The sequence below is a fragment of the Gymnogyps californianus genome, chromosome 11 (assembly GCF_018139145.2).
Source record: "Gymnogyps californianus isolate 813 chromosome 11, ASM1813914v2, whole genome shotgun sequence".
Lineage (NCBI taxonomy): Eukaryota > Metazoa > Chordata > Aves > Accipitriformes > Cathartidae > Gymnogyps > Gymnogyps californianus.
The window spans coordinates 12,832,795-12,847,063 of record NC_059481.1 but is presented as its reverse complement, the minus strand read 5'-3'; the positions used below and the strand labels follow the sequence as shown (position 1 = coordinate 12,847,063).

General features: G+C 41.0%; 1 protein-coding gene across 4 annotated transcripts; it reads right to left on the bottom strand.

Moving 5' to 3' along the window:
• Positions 1 to 3,687: 3,687 nt before the first annotated feature.
• Positions 3,688 to 9,754, bottom strand: BLOC1S6 (biogenesis of lysosomal organelles complex 1 subunit 6). Of its 4 annotated transcripts, XR_007767119.1 has the most exons (6): positions 9,573 to 9,754; positions 8,596 to 8,740; positions 7,428 to 7,515; positions 6,727 to 6,813; positions 5,059 to 5,400; positions 3,688 to 3,945 (listed from the first exon to the last, which is right to left on the bottom strand). XR_007767119.1 is itself a non-coding variant. In XM_050903664.1 (5 exons), exons 1-5 carry the CDS (start codon positions 9,640 to 9,642, stop codon positions 5,281 to 5,283), a joined length of 510 nt encoding a protein of 169 aa, XP_050759621.1. In that variant the 5' UTR covers positions 9,643 to 9,754; the 3' UTR covers positions 3,688 to 5,280. The 4 variants fall into 4 exon arrangements, 3 of the variants coding, with proteins under 3 accessions (XP_050759621.1, XP_050759622.1, XP_050759620.1); XM_050903664.1 differs by having other exon boundaries at positions 3,688 to 5,400; XM_050903665.1 differs by lacking the exon at positions 6,727 to 6,813 and having other exon boundaries at positions 3,688 to 5,400.
• Between the last annotated feature and the right edge of the window lie 4,515 nt (positions 9,755 to 14,269).

The window sequence follows — 14,269 nt, the reverse complement described above, 5'->3', positions numbered from 1 at the left end:
ATCATAGCATCTGTAAGGCTAACAAAAAAGAAGCAGTAGTAAAAGCAAAAAAAAGTGGCAGCATAAGCAAAACAAAGTAAGAAATACATTCTCATACATAGTTTACCAATATGACTTCTACCCAATTTTAAAGACTGGAAAACTAGCAACTTCAGTTGAGCACTGAAGGGGTGAAACAGTGGTTTCAGGTAGTGGGGTGGCAAAGAATTCATATTAACTGTTCCATTATTACTCTGGCAGGCTGTATTTACACAGGAGGATACTACTCTTTACATGACTCCCAGGGCACAGAAGAAAAGTCTTGCTCATCAAAGCAATAAACTATATCGCTAATTTACAGATGTAGTGTTTTGCTGACCAGTACATGTACATGTACAGATGGTCTTGCTTTCACAGCAGTGCTGGGATGTATTTTCATTGCAACACATGAAACAACATAGATCAGCCTTATCTTTTGTCTTACACCTCAGTATGAATGACAGTGCAAAATTAATTACTTCTGTAAATTACTGCTTTAGACACTATTGCCTTTGCACGTGCACAAATTTTGAAATTATTCTTTATCAAGCGTTAAATTATTTGCTTCATTAAGTAGCAAGTTTGTAAAAGCTGAATGCATTTGTTGCAACTTTTCTGATTGCCAAGCAGGGTGTTCTATTTCCTTTCTTAAACCCCATGGCTTGACATCATGGAGATAAACGGATAGATAGGAGCAAAACCAAGAAGGAAATACTGAGGTATGGCCAACATCTGTGCTTTAAAGCTGCACAACACTTCATGAACAACACTTAGATTATGGACTTGAGTTAGTCACAACCTCCCAGATCCGTGGTTGCCAACAGTTACTGCCTGGAGGAAAACAGTTAAAATTCGCCACGCCAGCACTGTTGTGACACTGTCAGGTACCAATGATAGAGCTGTTCTTCCCATCAGTTGTAGTTCGGTCACCTACATAGAGAATATTTGAGAAAACTAAATCCATCACATCATAAGAGCTCTTGGCCGTGCTGGTATCACAAAGGACTGGTTTGAAGAGACATACAATGGTGGTGGTGGGGATGTGACTGTCAGTTTCGGTGCCTGTTTTTCTACAAATCACTTTGCCAAGGACTGAGAAAAGTAAAGTAAGTACAAGTGTATTTCAAATTACTGGAAAGCAATGATATTTGTGCAAAAACCAACTGTTTACTTCAACTTAAGCTTACACTTTGATTTAAAAATAAATAAATTAATACATAAATAAATCAAATAATCTTTGCTACCTTGACATACTGCCTTACTAAGAAACTTAGTGCATACTGTCTGTTTTGCCTAGCATGAATAGCCGTATTAACATTTATGCTGCTATAATTTGTATTCTTACAGATTTACATCACTAACTCCAAGTCCTGCAAAGTTTTTAGCAGTAATTTAGTTATATTCACACAACTAATCCAACAAAGATCAAATAACCAATTAGATTTAATGAGGCTTAAAAAAATTTGACCCCTGCAAGGTGAGGCATTAAAGCCCCAAGCTCAGAATTAAAATAAAGAACAGCCAGCAGCGTTGCAAAGCAAGCAGTAGGTGGCAGAAAGTGTCTATTGACGCGTAATTCAGAATCAGCCAGAGAACTCTCTCAGCTGCTAGAATCCCAACAGAACAGCTACAGAAACAACCTTTACATGATTATTTATGCTATTGTCACTTAGGTCACAGCACACAGAATGAAACCAGATAAAATATTCTGTAGCTATTTTCCAAAAGGAAACAAATATTTGTCTTATGAACATGGCAAAGCTACTACTATTAGTGAAAAAGCCAGATTTCACTAGATTAAAAATTGTCTCACTGTCCTGGTTTCAGCTAGGACAGAGTTAACTCTCTTCTCAGTAGCTGGTACAGTGCTGTGTTTTGGATTTAGTGTGAGAATAATGTTGATAACACGCTGATGTTTTAGTTGTTGCTAAGGAGCACTTATCTTAAGGACTTTTCAGTTTCCCATGCTCTGCCAGCAAGCAGGTGTGCAAGAAGCTGGGAGGGAGCACAGCCAGGACAGCTGACCCAAACTAGCCAAAGGGACATTCCATACCATAGAACATCATGCCCAGTATATAAACCGGGGCCGGGGGGGGGGGAAGAGTTGGCCAGGAGGGGCGGATCACGGCTCTGGCATTGGTCAGCGGGTAGGGAGCAATTGCATTGTGCATCATGCATCACTCCCCCCCCCTTTTTTTTAATATTCCTTTTCATTACTACTATATTTCATTATTATTATTGTTAGTATTATATTTTACTTTGGTTATTAAACTGTTCTTATCTCAACCCATGAGTTTTACCTTCTTTCCCAATTCTCCTCCCCATCCCACTGGGAGCGGGGGGGTGAGGGAGCGGCTGCACGGTGCTTAGCTGCTGACTGGGCTTAAATCACGACACTCGCATAAAGCTGTACGGCTATAGGTGGGGGAACCCAAATTAAGCATCCAGGTTAACAGCAGCAAAGATAAAAGCACGGGAAACCAAGATTCCCCAGTTAGCAACGGTAATTCCTAAATTTGTAGAGTCTTACAAAATAAAAATTCAAAGAGTTACTGCACAGTTAAGTGTCTTCTGCTGCTATGACTTGATAGTTCAAAAACAAGTGAGTACACCGAATATGAAGCAGCAGGGGAAAAAAAGACTGTTTTAAAGCTGTCATTTTATGTTTCTAAAAAATGCAGCTCACTGTGCCTCCTCATGTGGATGGAATAAAGAGTCAGTAAGAAAATGTCTAACACTACCACACTTACCTACTTGATAAGTAATTTTTTATAAAATCAAGCAAGACTAAATGTATACAGTAATAGAATTACTCACTCTAGCTGTGCATATTAATGCAAGCATACAATTTTAGATGCCAGTATCGTTAAATTAATTGAATGAGGCATTTACTTTTTATGCATTAAGACACAAGAGGAGTATTCGGAAGAACAACATCCTATGGAGATAATGAATTGTAGTTTTGACTGAAATAATTTAAAAGCTCATTAATTAAAGTTATGTAAACTGACCAAACTTCCCCCTACATACGTTAATTCATTTTTTCCCCTTTATTACAGAAAGGTCATTTAGTAAAATTAGTTCCTTATTCATACAAAAACCAGATTTTACTACAATTTTATGGGAAAACTTATCAATTACATTTTTACATATGTGTATGTGATTCCTCAGGCAAGCACTGCAAGCTTTTATTCCTTTGATCAGAAGTTATTCCAAAGAAATGCTGAAATATGCAATTGCAAAAGCATCAATTTCTATGCTTAGAATTCTGTATTTTCAGTAAAAGTAGCCGTGATTTTTGAAACAAACCAAAAAAACCCCCACAGTTCTTTGGAAAAAAATGCACAGTTCTTCACAGAAAGAGACCACAATTTGAAACACTAAACTGGATTCTAGGTGAGGGAACACAAATCAAGAAATACCACAGGAATTTAATCCCAATTTGGATACTGAGGCATCTAGTTTCATGTTATACTTTAATAAGAACTGTTTAAATTCCTAGAATCTAATTTTGAAATTACATTACAAAATAAAATATTTAAACAACATTTAGTTATGTACATTCTGCTCCAAAAACGGACTGTGGAAATTCTTTACATTTCTCTTAGAAATACATACAAACCACAGCACAGGTCAACAATCCACTGGCAATTAATAGACACAAGTCAATTTAAAGGAAAAATACCTGTGGAAAGTTTTAATCTATTACTGCTTCAGTAACAGCATTTCAGTGTCTCTTCCGACTACTTTAAGTACTTTGTTCTCCTTGCCCCAAAACATTATCCCAGTTTACCTTGCATGTTGGATGATTACTCGTTAGAGTACGTCTTTCACAGAAAAAGATGACAAATATTAAGAACAGGAAATTAGGAGTTCAGAAAATTACAATACAGAAGAGTCCAGGCAGGTGTACACTGTGTAAGTCATCTAAAATGGAAGAAAACGTAAAATTGACTGTGCCCCTCTGGCACCTTACCATACATATTTTATGGAAAACTTTACATAGCTTACCCTTCATCTTACTTCAAAACACACCACTTAAATTACTACGTAAAAAATAACACAGATATAAAATAACTAGTTTGTTAGACTGTAGGAACAAATAGTTTAAAGCTCTTTTACCAGTCTAGACAATATGTACATTCATTTGAATGGGAGTTCACAGCAGGTGCTGCAAGAAAGCAATTACATTCAGAGAAATGGATATCAACTTCCATTCCACATTTATCATCAGTATACACAAATAATCATCAATTTGGGTGAGGGCAGCATAACAAAAATTTTCTTACATAGCCCCCAAGTGCAAATGAATCATTTGTTAAGGAAAAAAATTAAATGCAGTAGTTTCTCCTACAGGTAACTGAATTTCACATGAAGTGGAAATTGTTTAGTTTTGGTTATGTTTTATTTTGTCACACAAGATGAAAAAACTACAACTTTTAATCCCACAGAAATCTGCTTAGACCACACAGTCTTCCTGTTGAACCATTACAGAAGCAACAGTTCCCTGGTTTGACTCAATGTTTCTGGAAGCACAAATTCATTAATCTTTGCATTGTGCACACATCAATTTTGAGAATCTTTAGTGTTCTGCTTCTCCTCCACACCCAATTCAGCTGGGAACTTACTCGGAAGTTACTTTAAAGCTGTTCTTAAGTTACTTGATGACAAAAAAATAGGCCTGCTGCAATAAAGAAAGCCTTCAGGCAAATACACTGGAAGTTTCTTCAGTTCATTAGAGATGCACCGAACTAAGGCTGCACAAAAAGTCAGTATTTATGAACTAGGGCATCAGAAAGCGATCCCAACTTCCTGAATCAAAGCAGTTTCAGTGAAATAGGCAGCCACTGAAGTCCGGTGATAAGAACTGAACTTTTAACTAGTATTCTGTATTTTGTCTGAAAAACATGTATGCCAGTCACCAAATATCTCTCAGAATTATAAACACCAGAAGAACAGATGAAAAAATGAATGGGTATTTAAAACCATGATGTCTAATTTCTCCTATATACACACATATATATATAAAAATTAACTTACATTATAATATCAAACTGCATAGCATTACAAAAGAAGGCAACTTGAATGGCTGAAATGAAAAAATTTGAATGTTACCAACACTATTACCATCGTTGTGGAATTTATAGTATCAGAGAGTAGACTGTTACTAGTAACAGCTATAGCCCGGTTTAAGCAAAGTCTGCCTTAAATCCAGAGAATGCAGAAACGATTAATTCGGAGAAATTGTTGCATGCTCTGCTTTCATGTCCTCCTAGCAGGTTTTGCTGTTAACTGCTTCTCTCTTTCAAGTTCCTTCTCACGTTGCTGTTCTCGTTCTAGTTCTTCCTTCTGCCTCTTTTGTTGCAGCTTAAGTGCTCTTTTCTAAACAGAAAAGACAAGAAAATAATTGTAAGTTTTATAACTGTATGTAAGTTGGGGCTACAAACAAGATCCCTCCCATTCTCTTAACATTATCTTCTCCAATCCACCCTGCTTGTGACTGAATGTTGAATACACTGTTCATTTTTCCTTCCTCCCTCCCACTTCCATCTTACCGTTCACAAATGGCAAGTTTGTGATCTACACAGGGAAAACACAAACTGGATTCCCTTCAGTCTGACTAAAAGTCATCCTTCGTATATACCAGACAAGGTGCGTACTATGCAATTTATTGCCTCAAAGAGAAAATCTTTTTGTTGAACATACTGAAGGACTAATCTTGCCAGAATGTAACCAGAGACTGCCTATAGCACAAAGTCAGTGAACTTACGCCACTGTTAATATTACATTAAATAGAAGGAGAAATTCTTACATTTATGACAATCTAGTTTTCATTAAAAAGGCACAGAAACTGAAACAACAAAGAGAACTAGTTGGAATGGAGTGGATTAAGCAACAGAACAAAGCACGATTCTTATACCACCTAGACATGATGATGACACTGAGATTTCCTAGTAGTTCAGATGCATAAGTTGCTTGAGCAGTGCTGTGTTTTGGATTTAATGTGAGAATAATGTTGATAACACGCTGATGTTTTAGTTGTTGCTAAGTAGCGCTTATCTTAAGCCAAGGACTTTTCAGCTTCCCATGCTCTGCCAGCAAGCAGGTGTGCAAGAAGCTGGGAGAGAGCACAGCCAGGGCAGCTGACCTGAACTAGCTGAAGGGGTATTCCATACCATGGAATGTCATGCCCAGTATATAAACAGGGGGGAGTTGGCTGGGAGGGGCAGATCGCTGCTCGGGCATTGGTCAGCGGGTGGTGAGCAACTGCATTGTGCATCACTTGTCTTTTCTTGGGGTTTTTTCCTCTCTTTTTTGTTATATTTCTTTTCATTACAATTATTAATTATATTATTATTATTAGTTAGTAGTATATTTTGTTTTACTTTAGTCATTAAACTGTTCTTATCTCAACCCATGAGTTTCACCTTTTTTTTTTCCTCCTCCCCATCCCACTGGGAGGGGGAAAGGGGAAGTGGCTGCGTGGTGCTTAGTTGCCGGCTTGGGTTAAACCACGACAATAGGTAGGAGTAAGTGAAAGTTTAAAAACATACCTGGCTTGGCACTACTGAAAACATCCATTTAAGATAAGGATTGAAGATTCTATTTTAATCAGAACTTTCAGCACGCATCCAAAATAAAAGTTCGAAATCAATAATAGATAATTAAATATCTATGTTGGAAAGTAAAAATATTTATCCCACTCACTTTTAACTTTGATGTCTTCTCATGGAGCATCATCATTTCATTTCTAATATTCACTAACTTGTTGTGATAGTGTTTAGCTTCTGAAAACTTAAAAACCATAACCGTTAAAGCAGTGACTGTCAGGTTGGAATACTTGTTTTATGAAGCTATGCAGCAAAACAGCAATCAAAAACATAGTGATTACCAGACCAGTTTGATAAAGGATTAAACATATTCAAGTTTATATATAAAGTTTACATATTACATGTATTAATATAGAAAACTACCATATCTCAACAGGTACACCCAGTAATCTACTGAATTAAGATTCATTAAGCAGAATAAAAATATTACCAGTTTATGCACCATGTATCAGAGTTTCATGCACCCTTCCTGCTAGTCTGGAGGGGTGCACAGAGCTCATGTTGGAGCCTCAGTCCTACCAAAAAATCGCATACATTTGCTTCGGCTACCGGTTTTGAACAACCAGACTTACTACCACTGGCTGACTGAGCCTGCTCTTTCTTCCCAGTGCCCTTCCTATTTAAGGGAAATATGCTGGTTCCGCACCCTCTCCAGCAACAATTTGTCCTGAATATCTGAACTGGTTGGTTCTCTTCCTGTAGGTCATTAAGAACAAGGAAAATATGCAAGTTGCTACTAATGTTTCAGAAAGAAAATCTACACTAATAGAGATTTAAGAAAGCATTAATAGTACTTACCAAAGCATCAATATCAAGAATGGAGTTGCACTCTTTGAATTTTGAAATTTCTTGTTCTAATGTTTCTAGTAATACCACTTGGTTCTGTCTGAAACAAAAAAAGATGCATAAAACCAAAGTAAAGCAGCACACATGCTTTTCAACCAGCCCTTTAAATAACTACTAGTTTTTATCATAACAATATAAATACATGCTCCCCTATATCAGATTCCTCTTATGCATTGCTAGGTGATTTCAATAAAGACACGAGTAAATGGTTTTAGAAAAATCCCAGCCAAGTACACACAAATTCAGCTGGCATCATACAGCACGGATATGCAGGACGAATATCCAAAAACCCTGAACAGGCCCTTTGCAGGTTGCAGTGAGTAAACACCCCAGGTTGAATGAAGGGAAAAACAATTAGCTCTTGACTTTCCACTCAGATGCCTCTGCATCATGCTGCAGGACTAAGTTATTTCCGTATAGAACTTGCGTGGATCCTTGGTGCTTATTAAGGATCCTCCATCCCACACAAATCAGCTAAAGTCTTTCCAGACACAGGCCGTCCTTGGCAGCAGCACGACCACATCATGCATCTTGAAACCCAAACCAATGTACCCTGCAAAACCTGAGACAGACCTGTGTAAGGCCCTTTCCAGTATCTCTGCATCCATGGCAGATCCAGCCTGTGTTTGAAATAAACTGTTCTCAGTTATCAGTGAGGTGCCAATGTACAAAAAATTCTTATCTGTTTAGCTCCTTAATTATATTTTCCAAGTGTATCTTTTGCAACACAGTTTAGAGACTGGACAACAAACAATATACCGCACTACAAGCTGCCCTGAATATGAACTGCATGTCTGCCAGCAAAATAAATCCAGCTTTCAGCAGACTTTCCACTACAGAAGTGAACAAGTATTTAAGAAACTGACATGTCTTCTGCTATGCCTGGCTTAGGGGATTTTAGCATCATACATTCTTCAGTCAAAGTTCTGATATGCTACATTGCAACTTACACCCCCCCCAGTACTCCTGCAAAACACTTAACTGTTCAGGATGCTGTAGTCAGAACACAGAAATGCTACAATAACTATATTCCAGTTAAGGGTAGCTAGAACATTATATTGAAAAAAAGTGGCAAGCAAAGTATGTGCATAGAAGAAGGTGGTTTTAAAAATTTGCTTACGTAAGTTCCTGTAGTGCTGATTTTGATCGCTGAAGATCAGGCAGATAATAAGAAATCAATCCTTCAGTTAGCTGCTCCACAGCTTTCTCATCTATTAAAGGCAGATCTTCTACTACTCCTTCATCTGGAGATACATCACTAGGACCTACACCAAAGAATAGCAAGGTTGAATGCGACAAGTCAGCATGCACTTCACGTTTCACTTAGAGCAACTCTATTTTCCTGTTTAAAAATTAAAAGCACTTCAACAATGAAGTTATAATTCTTTGCACTTAATCAACTAAACTGTGATTCGTTTTTCCTCCCCCTCTTTATCCCTCCCTTATTCCCAGTCCTATACCATGAGCTTCCTGGTGAACAGTTTCATCTGAACATGAGCAGAATTGAAAGAGGGAAACAGAGTATTCCAAAGACATCTTATAAAAAAATTTCCAAGTACTCCAGTCTACTGAGGAAAAAAAGAGGCAATATCAGTTGTTCTGGCTATGCATCGAGAATACCTAAACATTAACACCCCCCCCACCCTTTGCTTTCAAAGTTAGAGAATAAACCTAGGCCTGCCAAAGAAAGGCCTTAGCCTGTCACTCAAAACATATGAAGACCTCATTAAAACACCCTCGCTGAACTCCAAAAGTTTGCAAGAGTTAACAGTTACTGTAAGTTTCGTATGGGTAAGCTATGATTACTTATTGTGTGCAGAGCTCTTGGAAGATAAAAGACTTTACTCGCCACACCGCATGGGAGAAAACGACGACAGCGGCATGCATGTCGTTTCCGAGTGAACCCAGCCGCGAGACCTCGGACCGCCCCCCTGGGGGGCAGGCGGCGGAGCCAAAGCCCAGTCTCACGGTGGCCTGCTCCGCTCCCCGCGGGCCCGGAGCTCTGACCGAGGCCGGGGGCAGCCGCCTGCGGCCCCAGCCCCCTCCTCGCACCTCCCTGCACCCGCCTTCCGCACAGCCCGGCCGCCCCTCACGTACCGAGCGAGCGCCCAGGACCGGCCGCGGCCGCCGCCGCCTCCTTCTCCTCAGGCCGCTCCGCGACGCTCATCGCTGCCGCTGCCCGCGACGCCCCTCTCGCAGGGCAGGAGGCCGCCCAGGCTGAGGCCGAGACTGCGGCGGAAGGAGGCGCGGGCCCAGCTGCCCTCACCGAGCGGGGCGGCACGGCGCCACCCACCCCACAGCCCGCCGTCCCACCATAGAGTTCCCTCAGCGCGCACCTGGCTAGAAGGGCCGCCGCTCCGGATGCGGAAATGACGTATGACGACGCCAAGAGCCTTGGCCGCTCGGCGGGGCGGTGTCGTGGCGGCAGCCTCGGGGTGCTAGCTCCCCTTCCCTCGGCGGGCCCTGGGCGGGCCCCGAACTGCCCCGGGACGGTGCGACAGGCCGCGTGGTCCCGGGAGCAGCGGCTGGTGCCGGGGGCGGGGCCCAGAAAGACAGGCAGGCGCGTATGTTACACCTACGGACGTACGGGGCGTGCAGCGGGAGGCGATGGGGGGTCGGGGCAGCGGCGTCCAGCGCGGAAGTCGCCCGCGGAGGCAAAGTTAAACCCGGCCTCCTGTCGCCCTCAGGGCTCCCGGTGCCACCGCAGGCGCGCTCCCGTAAGCCCACCTGCCGTGCAGGACCTAAGGGAGAGGGGAGTCTGCGCGGGAGTGACGGCTGCGGGGCCGTGCGTCAGGGAGGAGGGGAAGCGCGGAAGGAACGGGCGCCGGGCGCGTTCCGGCCTCTGCAGAGGCGGGCTCCCTGGCTGCTTTGGTGCGATGGACCCGACGAAGATGGAGGCAGAAGTGGCAAGGAGTAATTCGGCCAGCGGTGGCCAACGTATTCGCGTTACCGGGGAATAACTGCTTTCAGGCAGAAGTACGCACAGCGCAGTTCAGCGAGTTCTGTTTCCAAGGGAAAAAAAACTAAAATCACTGCAGGGTGGTCTTTCTCAGGGACATACTTTCTCCTGTATTTAATAAATCTGTATTTAATAAATATGTATTTTATTCTCCAGAAATCATGCAGATTATTCACTACTTCTAGCTTTTGTTCCTTAGGAAATAAAATTCTGAGAGCTAGTTTTTGTGTATGTGTCTGTCTGCATCTCCCCCAACAGTCTGTAAGAGTAATAATAACTTGAAGTATATTGTTTTTTAAATTTTTTGATGAAAAAACACTTTTATATGGTATGGTAGGATTTATATATTTTTTTCTTTTATCTATAAAGGTCTTTTCAGGAAGGGCAGGCACATCTATGGAAAGAAACCAATGAAGGAACCACTCAGAAAGTGTTTGAATGCAGTATTTCCATAAACCTCCAAACCTTCAAGATTAAATGAAATTCAGGTAGTCCCACTAATGCTTTTCAGAAACAGACCAAGGCAAAAAATGGACTTTTGAGATGATCTGTCATCCTTAAAATTGACATTTTTAATGACAAGATTGTTGCAAATTCGTTTATATTTTTCTTCATATGTATACTCTAATTAACTATTGATCACAATTATGTCACTATTCTGTCATCAGACTAAAAACTTACCTGTTTTTCTTTTCTGCTTTTGCTTTAAAAAAGAAGCGTCAAAGGCCTGGTCTGAAGCCGGACTGCAACAACAGGAACTTGTCAATTAACTTAAACAGACTCGAATCAAATTCTCAATTACAACTGGTTAGCAATTTCACTTAAAGTTTCTTTCAGTGGGAAAAAAAGAAACTTTTTTTGAAAGTTTCACTGGGAAAGACTTTTCAGCTTCCAGATGGAATTTCTAGTAAGAACAAGTGACATCATCACTCTGAAATAGTCTCCCTTGAGATGTGGGAGTTTCAGATTTGTGCTCCTGCTTTGCCTGTTCCAGGCCCTCCCACGTCTTGCAGAAATAGACTAAGGATTGGAATATAAAGCTGGTATCTGTTTTTCTAGACAAGTTAAAATTTAACTATTTATCAACCCAAACGCTCCAAAAAAGAGACTGATAGAAAGCCTCTCTTGTTCCTTTTCCTCTACAAAATGTTCTCTGTTTGATAGTAACTATTTCCCAAGTGCGTTATCAAGTTCATTATCCTATGAAGGATTAGGTAAGGTTTTATTCTAAGAGAAAAAGATGTTTGAAAAGGAAGTTAAGTGAACCCTATAATAAGGAATGTAAACATTACGTTAAACTAACAAAAACCACAGTTACCTGCTGGTCTAAATATTTAATTTCCAGGAGTCGTGCAAAATCAGTACTAACATTACCATCGTTATCTAAAAATAAGATACCACGCAACAACAAACTCCATAACCCATGGAGCCATACAATGAAGCCGCTTTAATTAATCAGAAAGGAAATCATGCTGAGGACATCTCTATATAATTAGCTGAATTGGATTTATAGTCCCCACACAGCAACAGAGCTACCCAAAGGAGACTGTGAAGAACCTAGACTCTTGGTGAATCTGTGTTTAATATCCTCGTATGCTTCCTTTCTTTCTCTCCTGTTCTCCTACAGTCCTCTGTTGTGTTCCTGCACTTATTTGCTACTCCTAATCCTACAGCAATTCAGCACTTACTCTCTGTCTCCAGATGCTTGTCCAAAGTTTGTACACAACTTTCTAGCTTTCTTGCTGAGGTCTTGCGCTCCGTACAAGATTGCAGGCTCATATGCTGGAAATCGGTTAAATTTCAAACTACTGGCAAGACAAATGCCTATGTATGTGACACTGTAACAGCAAATAATCATGTTTGCTTTTCATTTTATATTGTGGCAACTGTGTTCAGAAACTTTTAATGCAACACTGTCACCTACGCATTCTGGATTTTATTGTTGTAACTGATTTAAGCAGTTACATATATAGTAAATCCCCCCCCCCCGAAATCTGAGTAAAAATGGAATAAGTTAGCTTGAATTGTATAGCAAATAGTATGTTTTAAACCATCAGGTCTGAAAGTGCTATATGACTTCAGGAATGACAGTATGAAAAGGAAATATTTCACATTAATGGGTAACTTCTTAAACACTCTCTGTCCTTATTAAGTAAACAACACTACAGAGGGATTACAGCCTTGGCTGTCATAATAAAGAAATGGAGTCTAACAGGCTGTAACAAAAGGCTCTGTTCAACAGAGGTTCGTCTTGACAACATCTGACTTTGTTCTTGACAACACTTCAGAAAAATCTGGTCTTAGTTATTCAGTAAAAGGCAAGCTGGCAAACCTTGGTGCACTGGTTTAGGGTGTTAGTCCCCCCAACTTACTACCCTTCCTCAGTGCTAGAAGTTTCTGTTCCTGTAGAAGGGGCAGCAGAATGGAGCATGAGCCTATTCCTCAATCCCCCAATGCAAAGCCCAACATCTTAAGACAGTTTTACAAGCAGTTGTTTTGGTGGCTCCTACCTGGCTAGTTGTTCATGCCTGTGTGTCCTCGCTCGCTTGTGCTGGTACAAATGGTGAAACTGGTGAAACACAGAGTGAGTTAAATCACCCATAGAGGAGAACAAAAACATTAAGAATGGCTGAACTGGAACACAGCTGGGAGCGCTTCCCTAGGCAGCAAGGCTGGCTTAACAGCTTCCCAGCCTCGACTGCTCATTCAGACTCCCACGCTGTTTGCTGCCCCCTCAGTTGTCAGAGGGATGTCTATGCAAGTTGTGATCACGGAAGCAGTCTCAGTTACACACACAAATATATCCCAACCCCCTCCAGTAAGTATATTTTAATTCTGGCCCATTTCAGGGACCCATTTCATTGTCTGGCCCCAAAACAATTTTGCTGGTAACCCTGCTGAGGGAATTAGGAGGTGGGTGAAAGGGCCGGGGATGGCACCTCTTTAGCCACCTGAGGAAGAATAACTTGAGATTACATGCTCAGGAAAACGGCCACATTGTAAAGTGGCAAGGGAGCTCAGACAAAGCGTAATACTGTTTATTTCTGGACATCATTACGGAGAACAACAATAAGCAATCTTTGCCCAAGGCCAGTTTACCACACACGACTCTGCTCCTGCAGGGCCTCTTCCAAGAAGGGGCTTGCTCCACGTCCTGCAGCGCCGCCCCGATGTGTGCCAGAATCTGCTATCAGCCCTTGACCAGAAAGGGAGTGCCCTTCTCCAAAATCTTGCAGTTCTATACAACTCTCCGGTCTTTACTTGGTAACCTCCTTCAACCAGGTCAAAAAACAGGATACGTACTTTCCCTCAGGCAGGTGTGTTTTTCCAGAAACGTTTATGACTTGGGGAACTGACTGATGCAGTAACAAAATTTGGCCATGGGTACAAACTGGCCCTGAATACATGCAGGCTGGAAATTAGAAGAAAATTTCTAGTACTCAGACCAGCGAGGAGGGGGAATAACCTCTCAACAGAATTAAGAAAGGCAAAAATCTAACTACTTTTAAGGTAGAGCACGGTTATGAAAGGAATTATACGACAGCAGGGCCTCTGAGGTTTGTTTCTCCCTACATCCTTTAAGGAATGTTCAGAAAGGTGCATGTGACTTCCTACAACACGACACTGCCCTAACGGGAGTCACTGGAAACGGTGTAAAGAACCGTGCCTTTGACAGGGAGAGAAGGAAAAAAAGCTACACAGTGCAAACTTGTGACTTGTAAAATCTGAAGCCAGAGCACAAATCTATGCAGTTCAGGCTTCCAGTGTACATGAAAACAGCTGCTTGTCTATCAACAGATCATATTTGGATTTTACGGCTTTTACAGTTAAAAGC

Excerpts from the sequence above, each read along its gene's own strand:
- BLOC1S6 (XM_050903663.1), bottom strand. The coding sequence starts at position 9,642 with ATGAGCGTCGCGGAGCGGCCTGAGGAGAAGGAGGCGGCGGCGGCCGCG. Across the intron at positions 8,741-9,572 it reads CGGTCCTGGGCGCTCGCTCG|GTCCTAGTGATGTATCTCCA; the intron begins GTACGTGAGGGG and ends TCTTTGGTGTAG. Across the intron at positions 7,516-8,595 it reads TCAGCACTACAGGAACTTAC|ACAGAACCAAGTGGTATTAC; the intron begins GTAAGCAAATTT and ends TTTTTGTTTCAG.